Raw genomic sequence first — 13,165 nt, forward strand, 5'->3', positions numbered from 1 at the left:
CCCCACTCCCCCCCCTGAAAATGGGCTTGTTGTGCAGGAGTGCCACTTTAATTTTATGATCTCAATTTGCTGGTATGTGGTTGAATCCCATCCACAAAAGTGCAACAGTCTAGAAGTGCCTGCAGCTGAGAGGTTGATAGACTGAAAAGAATTTCTGCTATCTAGATAGCGATGGGCAACTGGCACCAACACCAATGTTTATGGGCTTTTTTTTGTTTATTTGTCATTATAAACAGTCAAAGAATAGGTTGTGTTAGCTGTTTAAATTTGTAGAAATAAGAACAACGATTCAAGCGCCCATTGGACCAGCCTGCCACAACTGTGAGCCTTCCAAATGTTTAGACTACAATTCCCATCATCTCAGCCAGCATGGCAATGGTCAGGAATGATGGGAGCTACAATCCAAAATATCTGGAGGACACCAGGTGAGCAAAGGCTGCCTCAGACCCCTTCACTTCATCTGCAATTGATTACTAGGCGCATTAGACAGTGGTAAGCCCCTTCACTTTCCCAGTCTCACCTTGTGAGCAGCCCAGTCCATCCAGCCCTTGGCATTGGGGTCAATGTTGATCAGAACCAACCCCTCCACGGTGTCTGCATGAGAGAGCTGTGGAAAATCATAACAACACTCATGACTAGCGGATAAAATGGCGCTCACCGTACTGCTTATGTATAATTTCAGGGACATAAAACAGAGGCTTCTCATTGCCTCAAAGGCAGCTGGCTGGCCAGGGAAGGAAATAAGACGAGGCATTTGCAGAACCCGTGGCCTGATCCAACAGGCTCTGCTTATGCTAAACTTTCCCCCCTTTTTGGTTCTGGCTGAAGTGAGATCTGAACCAGAGCATTGCTTGTCCTCTCCTCCTCTTTGTCACACTAGCTCTCATAAATAGCTCTTGACACATATTCGAGTTGCTCTGTGTACATTATTGCAGAAATCCCTACTGAAACCAGAGAGATAGGGTGCTGCGTTTAGAGCATCAAGCTAAGCCTGAGGTTCAAATCCCTGCTCAGCCATGAAGTTCACTGGGTGACTTTGGGACATGTACTCCCTCTCAGTCTAATCTACCTCACAGGTTGGTGTGAAGATAAAAATATATATTTTTTAAAAAAAGGGAGAAGGGAGCACACACGGCTTCTCTGAAACAAATCAATCGATAACATCAGAACGAAGTTTCTCCATTCATCCTGTGGCAAAGTCTTGGCCTCTAAGAGAGAGCCACTTATGTAATTTCACCACACAATTTCATGCCTCCCCTGGGATTTGAAACAGGAATTTCCTGTCTCTCAACTAATTTCTTAATTACTGCAACACATCACACTTGTTGGAATCAAATGTTGGGCCCATCCTTCCTCTGTACTTCAGCTTAAGAAACAACCAAAACGCTGCTCTGTGGTTGTTAATAGGGACACAGAAATCAGCTACTCTGCAGCCCTGCTACTTTCGGAGAGGTTCAAACTGGGCATGGAGAACATTTACTTAATCCGACCACCACTCATGGGTCCCCCACCCACTTACGCTGTAGCGTGCCAGGATGTAGGCGCCAGCTCCGACTCCAATTCCGATGATGCTGGTGAAGCTAAAGGAGGGAGAAGGAGGCCAGTTTCAAAATCCACAAAGGAGCAGGAGCTGCCTGGCACTTTTCTGATACTTGGGAGCAGAAGTGGGCCCCAGCCATTTGCTTATCTTGTGCCTTTGGAAGTTTCTCTAAAGTGAACACTTTGAAATGGTACAGACTGTGTGCCTCATGTTTTCATGCCCCCCCCCGGCTCCAATTCCCTTCCCCCTCTCTTTCTCTTTCTCCCACGTGTTAAGTGTGCGTTCAGCTATCTATCTATATTTATCTGTCTGTGTGTATATAGATATCTCTGCCAAACCGAATATAACACTTCATGATGAAAAGGTGGGAAGCCTAGGCCACAATCATTTTGTTAGTATTTAAGTTGCCAAAAGACACTTGCATTTCCTGTAACAGACACACGCGGCTGGCTATCCCTCTGGAAGAATGATAATAATTGGAAATACCCAAGAAGGAATCTTACTTTGGTAGGCTACCTTGGGTCTCCAGATGTTGTTGGACTACAACTCCCATGATCCCTGAGCCCTGGCCTTGCTAGCTAGGGATGATGGGAGTTGTAGTTCAACAACATCTGGGGACCCAAGGTTGAGGAAGGCTGGCTTAGAGGAAGGGTCACAGTTTCCCATCTTTACCTCCAGGGTGTTAGGAATAGGCAGGAAACAGCTGGGAGCCAGGAGATTTGTTTTCTTCCCCCCTGGACTGAAAATACAAAGGAGAACTGAGAGGAGGGGATTTCCAATGCTTATCCTTAGCTCCTCAGGGTTTCATGGAACTAGTGGAAAGTCTAGGAACAGTCTGGGTTTTAAGGATTAAAATGAGGAATACCTGGAGCCAGGGCTCCTGGACTGTGTTCCCAGGTTTTGGAGTGCTATGGGGTCTGGGGAATGGAGGGGAAAAGGGGGTGTGGAGCAAGTTTGGAGTTTAAATTGTTAAAATAACCCCTGGCTGGTGGTGGTGACTGGCTGGTGGTGGTGACTGGAAGGGTGAGAGAAAAGTCTCTAAATTAATAAGCAGATGGGAAAATAAACCTATGGTTGCTACATCTATGTTCTCAGGCTGCTGGTTGCATGAAACATATACTACAGGGTATATAAGCAAGCCAGAAACCAACAAATTAAACCTTTATTGGTAAATTTACCTGGAAACTCTGATATCTTTTATCTCAAGTATTTCCTTGAAGATAAGAAAAATGATATAACCCTGGCTGTGGCAAAATTTCTTTCGGGGGTAGTAAGAATTAGAAATCAACATGTCTTGGATAAAACACAGCGACTGCCTAGTAATGCCTTTTCTGTATTTCTGTTGTACTTCGCTTTTGAAACTGTTTTTGCGGGTCTTTGGACCGTAATAAAGAATGTGTGTGAGCTAAATTCCTGCCTGCCTAACATCTGTGAAAGGCACTGAACCCCTTTCAGGAAATGAGATAGCAACTGAACCAACAGGCTAGGAGGTAGTAGAATCTTCCAGGTTTTAACCCTGCCCCCAAGCTGTTTCTGTGCTTTGTTTTGTTTGATTGATGTGAATGTAAGGCTGTGCCTTTTCTGATTTGACACTCCAGGGCAAAGAACCCTTGTTTGAGAAAGCTGACGGGTGACCCCATTGCAGGTTGTTGTCACAACCCACCCACCCGTGTGATCTCGCCTCGACTTACTTCACATATTGCAAGATGCAGGGGATCATGTCAGCCAGCTGGTCCAGCGAGGGATACTGATACCTAGGAAGAGAGCAGAGAGCAGGGGCTGTGTTAGACTGCTAGGCTGTTGTCCCCATCACACCCAACGATGCGGGTGGGGCAGGAATGGAGGCTGCAAGGCTCACCCCAGAGGGAAGGCCGGGGCCCCCTCCTCCATGCCAGGCGCGTCCACATGTATCACCACGAAGTTCTTTATGATCTCTTGCATGTCCTCAAAGTGGAAGAGGGTGTCGAAGCACGAAAGATCTGGGGTGGGGGTGGGGAGACAGAAGAAGTGGGTGTCAGGCTGCAGAAGGCCAAGCGGTAGTGCCGTCGAGACTGGCGAGGTGTAAATCAGGACAGCGGCTGCCATCTTGCTCCAGAAGTCAGTAAACAGGGCAGCAAACTGACTGTTGTTGTTTTACACTGGAAGGTGCTGTTTGGATTCCTCGCCTTACCATGAAAGCCTATGCAAGTTTATAGTCGTACCTTGGTTGTCGAATGCCTTGGTACTCAGACGTTTTGGCTTTCGAATGTCGCAAATCCGGAAGTGAGTGTTCTGGTTTGCGAACGTTTTTTGGAAGCCGAATGTCCGACACAGCTTCCGATTGAGTGCAGGAAGATCCTGCAGCCAATTGAAAGCTGCGCCTTGGTTTTCGAACTGTTCCGGGGGTCAAATGGACTCCTGGAACGGATTAAGTTCGACAACCAAGGTACCACTGTACTCAGAAGTAAAACCCACTGTGTTCAGTGAGGCTTTCCCCCCAAGTAAGTATCCTAAGGGCTGCAGTCTAAGGGATCAAAATGTATTCAGCTGGCCTGGCAAAAGAGCAAGAGATGGGGGCATTCAGACAAGCAAGCAACCTTGAATAGGAGAGAGCTCCTATGCTCTCCTTAACAAGGGTGAAAGCTTTTGAAGAGAAGAAGAGCCTTCTAGGTCAGGCTTCTCCAACCTGGTGCCCTCCAGATGTTTTGGACTACAACTCCCATCAGCCCCAGCCAGCACAGCCATGGAAGCACAGCCATGCTGGCTGGGGCTGATGGGAGTGGCAGGAAGGCACCATGATGGGAAAGGCTGGTCTAGATGCTTTCAAAACCAGGAGATGATTGGCCTCAAGGGATGGTGGGAAATTCTGGAACAGAGTGCAGGTCACTTGGAAAACATTAACGATAAATAGGACAATGTTTAAAATTTCAAATTAAATGTTTAGAATGGAATCTGGCGATTCTAACGTCAAGGTATGAATCCCTTTCTTTAAAAAAAAGAAAGTTAGGGAATAAAAAGCAGCCCTTTTGGGGGTATGAGAAAGTAGACCAGAGTGCACCAAAATGTAAAGCTGCATGACTGAAAGCTTTCCTCAAGTTTTCTTCTTCTTAGCAGTGATAGTTTAAATGGTCCCTTGGCTGTGGAAAGAATGCAAGACAACCCATGTTTCGTTCACATTCACAACCCAGTGAGGAAGACTGCTATCATTCCTGTTTTCTAGGACGGGAACTAAGGACTAGGCTAGACATTACACTCACCCTGAGAGAGCAGGCTCCACCATTCCATGGGGAATTTTGGAGACTCCCTCGCAGACCAGCATAAATGGTTAGAGGGAATAAAAATGTCACACGTGCTGGAGGAGGTGCTGCTGGCTGCATTTCTCTGCCCCTTGTTTATCTCCCCTACTTGGTGGCTATTTTTCTCTAGGAGTTGGAAGGGAGAGTAGTAGGGGAAATTAGCTGCTAAAGATAAGGTTGAGATAAACAACCAAGTAAGAACGAAAGCCAGCAGTTCCTCCTCCCCTGGATGAGTGTTTTCTGTCTCCTCCAGCTTTCAATGCCTGTTGCAGAAGGCAGAAGGCAGGCAGGCGGGTGGGTGGGAAACTTCAGAGACAGCAGCAGTCAGATGCCTGCAGACAGACTCTGAGGCAGAGCGACCGACTTGCTTGAGAGTCGACCACCGGGCAAGCCCACAATGTAAACTTGAGCATCCTCAAAGATCTGGTATTCTAGAACAGGAGAGTGGAAACATGCTCACAGACGCCTCTCCCCACACCCCCGCTCTCAAGCAACCCAAAGGCATGATCAGAGTTCAGGGACATATTCCAGTCAGGCAACAGCTCTCAAGGACAGTGGTGAGGGGAGTGGCCGAAGAGAGGTGTGGTCCAGGGAGAGTCCTGAGGGGCTGTATTTGCCCCTCCCCCATTGGGCCTGAGTGTCCCCCTCCCTCCTCTACATTGTTAGGAAGTGTTGGTTCTTCGTCCTCAAGCAGCTCTGGTAGGATTGATTGTGATGGGTGAGGTAGAGTGCATCCCCAGGGGGCGGGCAGATCAAGGCAAATTAGGATCCACCAGTAGATCGCAGGATTAGCAATCAGAAAGCAAAGGCTTTTGATTCCCCATTGTTCAAGAATAGTGTCCACAAATGGCTCTCCTTCCCTACTTTAATGTTAGAATTTCTGATCCACACGAACTTAGATGTAGGTTTGTGCTCATACATGCAGGTCTTCCCAATGTTTTGTTCACGGGGGGCAGCAGGTACCTGTCTCCAGCCTCCAAATAGGCCTTGATATCTGTTTATAGTATTCTCCAAATAGGCCCCTGTATTTTGCACCTGATTGGTGGATCTTGGGGTTGATACTATACCACTGGTGTGGGCAAACTTCAGGGGTTGTAGCCTGAGGTTTACCCACACCAGTGGTATAGTATCAAGGAACCTCCACACAATAGGAGACCCAGTGTGTGTGTGTTGCATAGGTGTGAATATGTTTTGGGACTTCCTGACCCCACCAAAACAAAAAATTCTTTGGGGTTCTTCCAGAATGGCAAGATCCTTGACGCAAACGTTCTACGAACTGGACTGTAGGGCAAATTGCCAAGTTCTCTCTTGGGGTTGCACCGTTTGAAAAGCCCCCAACCTCCCCTCCCTCCTGCCCCAACCAAGTGGGTGCTCCAGTCTTACGGTTTTGTCCCACATCATGGTAGGTGAGGATGGCTGGACGTTTGGGCTTGGGTGTCCCATGGATGGTGATTGTCACAACCCCATAAGGTGTCTCCACTGTGTGTTTCTGTGGAAGGGGGAAAAGAGAGAGAGATAAAAAGGAGGGTGAGCAAATGTGACATCACAGGGCTAGACCATAACCCAGTGCAGACAGCCATAACCAGACTTATGCTGAGTGCATGGAGGGAGAAGTCAGGTCATAAGTGGTGGTGGCCCCATCTCTGACCTCTGTGCTTAGATGGTTCCTTGTAACCCGTAAACTGATTGTATATGTGTGGGCTTCCTCTGTGAAATCTGGGATCCAGCTAAATGCAGGTGTTGCACATCACATGTTCATAAAGATTTTGCATGCATAGATTCTATGTACAAGGCACAATCAACATGGGGGGTGGGGAGGGAGCTGGTTGCTGTGATCCTAGTCCCCCTCCCCTTCCAGGCTTCCAGTGTATGCTGATCATAGCAGCTGTCTGCACAGAAAACATACAGTGCATGAGTAAAGACGTAGGTTCAATCCTAGTTTGTGTGCACTTTTTAAATTAGGGGACCTCAAGGGACAGAGTTGAGACTAGGTTCAGAGACAGCAGAGAAATGGGTCAAGTCAAAACACCACTCAGGGCCCAGTCAGTTGTTGCTTTCCCATACATCTGAGGCTGTGTGTGGTGTGTGGTTAAAAACAAGGAGTGGGAAATGAAAATTACATGCGCGCACACAAAACTGGATATTTTCGCTTATTTTGCACAGTTTATTCTACTTATGCTAGTTATGGGGGGGTGAAAACTACTATGCATGTACCATGGCCCATCCCGGCTGCTAGAACTTCTGCTCAGTACTGAGTCCCCAGCATTGCTAACAATGCACAGCAATATATAATCACCAGGTGGACCTTATCACAGTACGGAGATAAAATATTATCCCCCTTCTATTATCTGCACATCATGGGGGCCACTAGGGGGCGCATCGGAAGATGGCTGACAATAACATTTCTCCGACCCACATGAGGTAATTTGGAGGCTATGATGGGAGTAATTAGCCTCCCTAACCCCCCCAGGACGGTGGGGGGGACTGCCTTTGCCTGCTGTGCCCTATACCACCCCCGAACTTGTGGGGATGGGGGCACTAGGCACAAAGCCCTCCTGTGGGATTCCGGCACTCCTGGACGCTGTCCCTGATTTGCGCCACTAGCTGCTAGAACTTCAAAAGAAAACAATTTGGATGAAGGAATGCACATATTTCAAGGAAGGAGGGGAGTAAAGACTGCTATAGAAGAGATCTCTGATAAAACAAGACAAGAATAAAACATGAGAAGATACGCCAAGACACGGTATGGCAAATGACTGATGGGGGAGGGAAAAAAACACTTTCCTTTCTTTTCTTATGTGATTAACAAGAATCCCCTCCCCTCACGAGTCAGAAATGTCGTTTTAAGGACTTAAGTTGTGGATTTAAGGCTGTGTGGAGATAAACTTTCGAACCAAAACATGTTTTAAGAAGAGCGAGGAATGTATAAGAGCTTGGGAATGACGCAGATAAAAATGCTGTCGCCATATTGGGAAGTTCTGTCGGAGGTCTTGAGTCTGGGAGGAGAAAGAGAGAAATAGAGTTTATATATTGTGGGTGAAACTCCTCAGAGGGACTTAAGAGCAACAGCTTTGCGAGATGGAAAGAGCGATGTTATCTATGAAGGCGATGATATATGGAAACCATCTCGATTTGAGGAATGGAAGAATGGAAAATTCACACAGGATTATTATTATTATTGGTTTTTATTGGCTTAAGGAGACTATCAGAAGAGATCATAAAGAAAAAAGAGAAAATATATAAACAAGATGTGATGTGGAAACAGCAAGATAAGACTGGATAGAATTATGAACTCTGTTTGGACTGATTTGGACGATTTGGACATTAACGCAGTAGCAAGAAGATGATCAGAATCCCCCTTCGGATCTTGAAATATGGGTCCCCCCAATAAAATTTAAAATTCGGCTTTGTAATTTGGAATTTATGTGATGTGATTTAATTTGATTTGATTGGCCGGTTAATAAAAAATATTTTTTAAAAAAAATATTATCTGCACATCATGATACTGTTAAAGACCCAGTTAGCAGTGTGATTAAAAATTGCTAATATTCTTCTCTTCTATTCCACTACCCTCAGCTTCTGATTTTCTGACCCTTCTATTTTCATGCCTATCTTCACAGCCTTGAGGACTAGAACCTTGGTGTTTTGTTTTAAAGAAGACTCTGATTCGTGGGATGCTCACTTTCATTCCGCTGCCCAAGTACCCGCCAAGACCATCAAGATCACTAGTTGCTTATTTTGTCCCTACAACTACTTCAAGACAACTCTATGTTTTTTGACCTGTAGATTAAAATCAGCATCCCTTCCAAGGCTCTCAGGATAAAATTGAGAATAGTAGCCAAACCATGGTTTAAATATGAGTTAGGAATCAAACCCAGAACATGTTGTTTATCTGGTAAAGTCCAGTCCAGGAATATGCCAAGTAAGATAGATTATTTGTAGCTTTGAGTATTCAGGGTTCATTTTCTTTCCATCCCAATTTGGAATTTTATGAAAGGACATATATTATAATCCGCTTTCCTCTGTGCTTTTTCCTAATGTACAAATCATCTCCAAGCCATGTTGTAATCTTGAAATACATCTGAAGCGTGCGCAAGGTCAGGCGGTATGACTCCTAAGTGAAGACTATGCTGGCACTCGCTGCCTTAAAAACGAAACACTGCCCACAACATTCCAGAACAAGTGCAGAATTCAGCGTCAGAGGACTGATCGTCTCCACCTTATCATTCCCATGATACACTGGGAGAAACCTGGGCCAATATTCAAAACAATCACATTTCTTCTCTCTCCCTCTCTCTCTTTAAAGTTCCTTGTTTATTCTACAAGCCCTTCCTGCTAAGGCTTTCTCTTATAGCACACAAGGGAACTCAATGTATTCAAAAGCAATTGGACACTCAGAGAAAGGTTGAGTGGTTTGGCATAGGCAGATACTCCTTTCCAGAAAGGCAATAACACAGGCGTGAAAAGGGTAAAAGGTGGAGACGAAAGAAACAGTTCAGAAGAGAGGCAAGCAACCACGAGCCTAGATTTAAGACTTGCTGGCAAGGCTGACACAAGCCCAAAGCGGGAAGTGGTGACTAATGGTTACAGATGATAGTCCGGGACAGCACCCACTGAGCCAAACAGAGGCCACCAGCCAGGCATTATGGCTTGCCAGGAAGGTTGTTTGCTGAACCCTGAGTACTGTATTCAGGTCCTACACAAGCCCTATTCAAGCGTTCTCCTTGTCCTGAGCCCACATGCACCGGGGAAGAAGAGTGCTAGTTCCCTCAACCTGTCCCACGGGGGTCAAGTGAGACAGAAGCAAAGAGTTAGTTGGAGGGCTAACTTTTGAAGCAGGAAGTCTTCTCTGCTCATGCACCGTTCCTGGCATACAGCCCATGACATCAGGTTCTGCATCCCGAAGAGAAGCTATCCATCCAACTCATGGAGAATGACAGGGATGGCAATGGGGGGGCGGTGGAGGAGCTGCCCTTGCCTTCCCCCTCTCACACAACGATTAAACACAACAGGAGAATGCCTGAATGTTGGTGTACAAACTGTGGGAGGCAACTAACAGGCATGTCTAACGGGGTTACAGTGGTACCTCAGGTTACATACGCTTCATGTTACATACGGTTCAGGTTACAGACTCCGCTAACCCAGAAATAGTACCTCGGGTTAAGAACTTTGCTTCAGGATGAGAACAGAAATTGCACGGTGGTGGCGGGAGGCCCCATTAGCCAAAGTGGTGCTTCAGGTTAAGAACAGTTTCAGGTTAAGAATGGACCTCCGGAACAAATTAAGTACGTAACCAGAAGTACCACTGTATATACAGCTCCCTGGTAGGACTCTTAATACAGTCCTGCAGCAGGGTTTCTACTAAGCCAGGGGTGAGGAACTTATTTTAGCCTGAGAGTCACATTCCCTTCTAGGAAACATCAGGTGGTTGTGGCAGTGCAGGCAAAAGTGGGCAAGATGACAAATGTTAACTTACTCTCACACCCCTCTCCATCCTCCACCCAGGCATGGGAAAGAAGGATTATAAGAGTTTGGGGACACGTTCTAGCTAGGCAAAAACACTCAAGTAAAGGGAGCCAGTGAAACATGGCCTGTGAGGAACAAGAGTCCCAAAAGTCAAACAGAAAGGCCTGGAGGCGGTTCCTGAACCTGAGGCTTCCCATTCCTGTCCTATGCCAAGGGAACATGGCAGAATGGAAGTCTGGCTTATACTTAAGGGTACAACTTGTAGAGAATGGACTGTGCCTAAACACAACATACTTGGCAGCTTCTGTAGTTTTGCAAACCCAGGCAGGAAGTCAAAAGAGGAAATCCCTTGTGGGCTGCTGCTGCTGCTGCAGAAAAGTGTTGGGTTGTGTTTGGCTTGGTGGGTTTTCAGTCATGGTACAAAGGCAGACATTGCTCCCGTGTCTTTAACAGCTGTGTAGGGCTGGCGAATAATGCCAGTGCAGGAGTGCGCAACATGGTACCGGCTGACAATACACAGAGGCCTCTTCCCTTTTTGCATCTGGTCACTCAACTAGCCATAAGCCCCTTGGGAGGTTTTTGTTTCATCCATGTAGGCACACCAGCTACTGTTGTTTATTGCAGCCTAATCTAATCTTACGTTTTCTTATCTACTCTCCTGCATTCTGATTTGTTTTATGGGTTATAGTTTTATTGCTTTTGTGTTGACTTTGGATGATTTGGCACCTGTATGCATGTTTGTGTTCCCAAAAACATTTCAATAGAAATATTGTGATTAATGCAGCAGTGTGGTGGAACAGGGAGGGGCAGGGTTGTTGGCGTCATCTCGGGGGGGGGCATTACTTGCCAATTCTTTATGTGCCAAATAATTAAGCTTAACTCAAAGAGAAACCCACCAAATAAACTAAACAGAGGAAGAGGGAGGTAACCTTAGCAAGCATAGCTAAGAGGCTAAAACCAGCACTTTTCTTTCTGAAAGAAATCCCAGATCCCTATATCATGACCAACCAAAATGCCACAAAATACTGACCAAGACTTTGAGCCCACCCAAACTGTTCAAAGTGGGGGATGGGTTGAAGGGAAAAAATGCTGTCAAAAGTTTTGCTTCTTCTTTTGTACAGGCTTAGGAGGGGCTTGGCTATCAGGCCTGTCATGAAGAGTACACGAACATCAGCATTTACCCACTACACCACTGAATGAATGATCAAAATAATAAATAAAGTGGAACTGCAACAAAATTTTGCAGTACATCCTCCCCCTGACAGCTTGGACTGGTGGTTTTTTGGGGGCTTTTTTTGTCCATCTAGGTTGTCTTTTTCTCTCTCTTTTTGGTCCAACTGGGTTTTGTTTCATTCCTTTAAAATATATTTTTGGACTTGGGAAAACATCAGGGCTACCAATACTGCCTCTCCTGTTACTCAGCAACCTCATTTTGGCTCCATTTTTCTTGGCACACCCCACCTCCGTTCGCTCTTAGAGGGAGCAATAAATAAAGCTCAACCTTTCACCCACAAAGTGCAGCTTAGAATCCTAACAGCTGGTAAGGTCTGGAAGCCAAGCCTCCAGGAGTCTGCCTCTAGCTCTGGGATGAAATGCAAATATAGTTTAAGAATTTGACCTGTCCAGGGCTTGACCCTGTCATGCTGGGTGGTCTTGGACAGACCTAAGTTTCCTGATCTTTAGTTCCTCGTTTGGAAAATGGGCACAAGAATGACTTACCTTGTGCGTGGGTGGACTGGTGCAATAAGATTTTTGCAATCAGGAAGAGCAGCTATTATTTGGCATTTCCATTATATAAAGGGTTGCCTCTTTCCGTTTACACCTGCTGTGTCACCAAACCTCGTAACAACCCTGTAATTATATTTTCCTATTTTACCAAATGGGACTTTGCCTTGCCTAAGGCTGGTCAATGAGGTCATGACTAAACAGAGAAGAGTTGCCACCTTTTTAGCCGGATGACGAGCAGGGATTTCAACAGGTGCAACTTTCTTCAACATAGTGGTGGTGACAGAACTTGTCCCGGCTGCTCCTGCATTTTTGAAAGCAGCTTGATTTACAGAAGTCAGCAGGAAAAGCTTTTCATAACATAAGGGATGAGCATGGCTGGACTTGCCCGTTAAAGGCATAGGAGCAGGGATATTTCTAAGACCTGGCAACCCAAGTGATGGAATAAGCTGCAGATGTTGAAGTTCTGCACATCCCACAGCCATTTAAGGCCAGAGAGTGGAAGCAAGGATGGTAGAAGCTTTAATTCAAGCCCATCAAGGTCCTGGCACTGACCAAGGAACTGACTGGTAGATGGCAAGGAAGAATAGTGTTAGCCTGCTGGAGTTGGCAAAGGTGCCTCCTATATATCTTGAAGACAAGAAACAAGAAACAAGCTGGGCCACAGCCAAGATTCCACGGGAGAGCTGTTGTGACTTTAATGATTATATAATAGAGAAATTAAAGGTGGCTCATTGCGAGATCTTGTGCAAGAGGTCTTTTGAATCTCCAAGTAAGGCTAGGAAAGACCCCTGCCTGAAACCGTGCAGAGTATAGACAAGAGCATAGTCAGCAAGCATAGGAAATAAGAAAGCTAGGTAGACCAGTGGTCTGACACACTCTAAGGCAGTGCTCTGTTTCAGTTTGACAGAGGCATCTTTTCTCAGCATACAGAGAAAGGTGGCAACCTCAGAAGTGCCCTCAGCTCCTGCTCACAAGGCCTTAAGTTGGTTACACAGAAGTCATGACTCCATTATCTGCTTATGTGGGGAACCTTTGACCCTCCAGATGTTACGGAACTACAACCCCTGTCTTCTCTGGCCATTGGCTATGCTTGCTGGGGCTGATGGGAGTTGTAATTCTGCAACATCTGGAGGGCCAAAGGTTCCCAACACCTGGC

At 46.1% G+C, this 13,165-nt stretch overlaps 1 protein-coding gene across 7 annotated transcripts in view; it reads right to left on the reverse strand.

The window, feature by feature from the left end:
• The window catches only part of NDRG2 (NDRG family member 2), a 42,591-nt gene that overhangs the window by 17,219 nt on the left and 12,207 nt on the right, over positions 1-13,165 (reverse strand). For all 7 annotated transcript variants that reach the window (XM_080978088.1, XM_080978085.1, XM_080978087.1 and 4 more), the window contains 5 exons: positions 6,199-6,304; positions 3,399-3,519; positions 3,232-3,294; positions 1,520-1,580; positions 521-607 (listed from right to left, as the gene is read on the reverse strand). In XM_080978088.1, coding sequence (XP_080834214.1) covers positions 521-607; positions 1,520-1,580; positions 3,232-3,294; positions 3,399-3,519; positions 6,199-6,304 — 438 coding nt within the window. The remainder of the gene's footprint in view (positions 1-520; positions 608-1,519; positions 1,581-3,231; positions 3,295-3,398; positions 3,520-6,198; positions 6,305-13,165) is intronic.

Source organism: Podarcis pityusensis, assembly GCF_964106645.2.
Source record: "Podarcis pityusensis genome assembly, chromosome: 13".
Lineage (NCBI taxonomy): Eukaryota > Metazoa > Chordata > Lepidosauria > Squamata > Lacertidae > Podarcis > Podarcis pityusensis.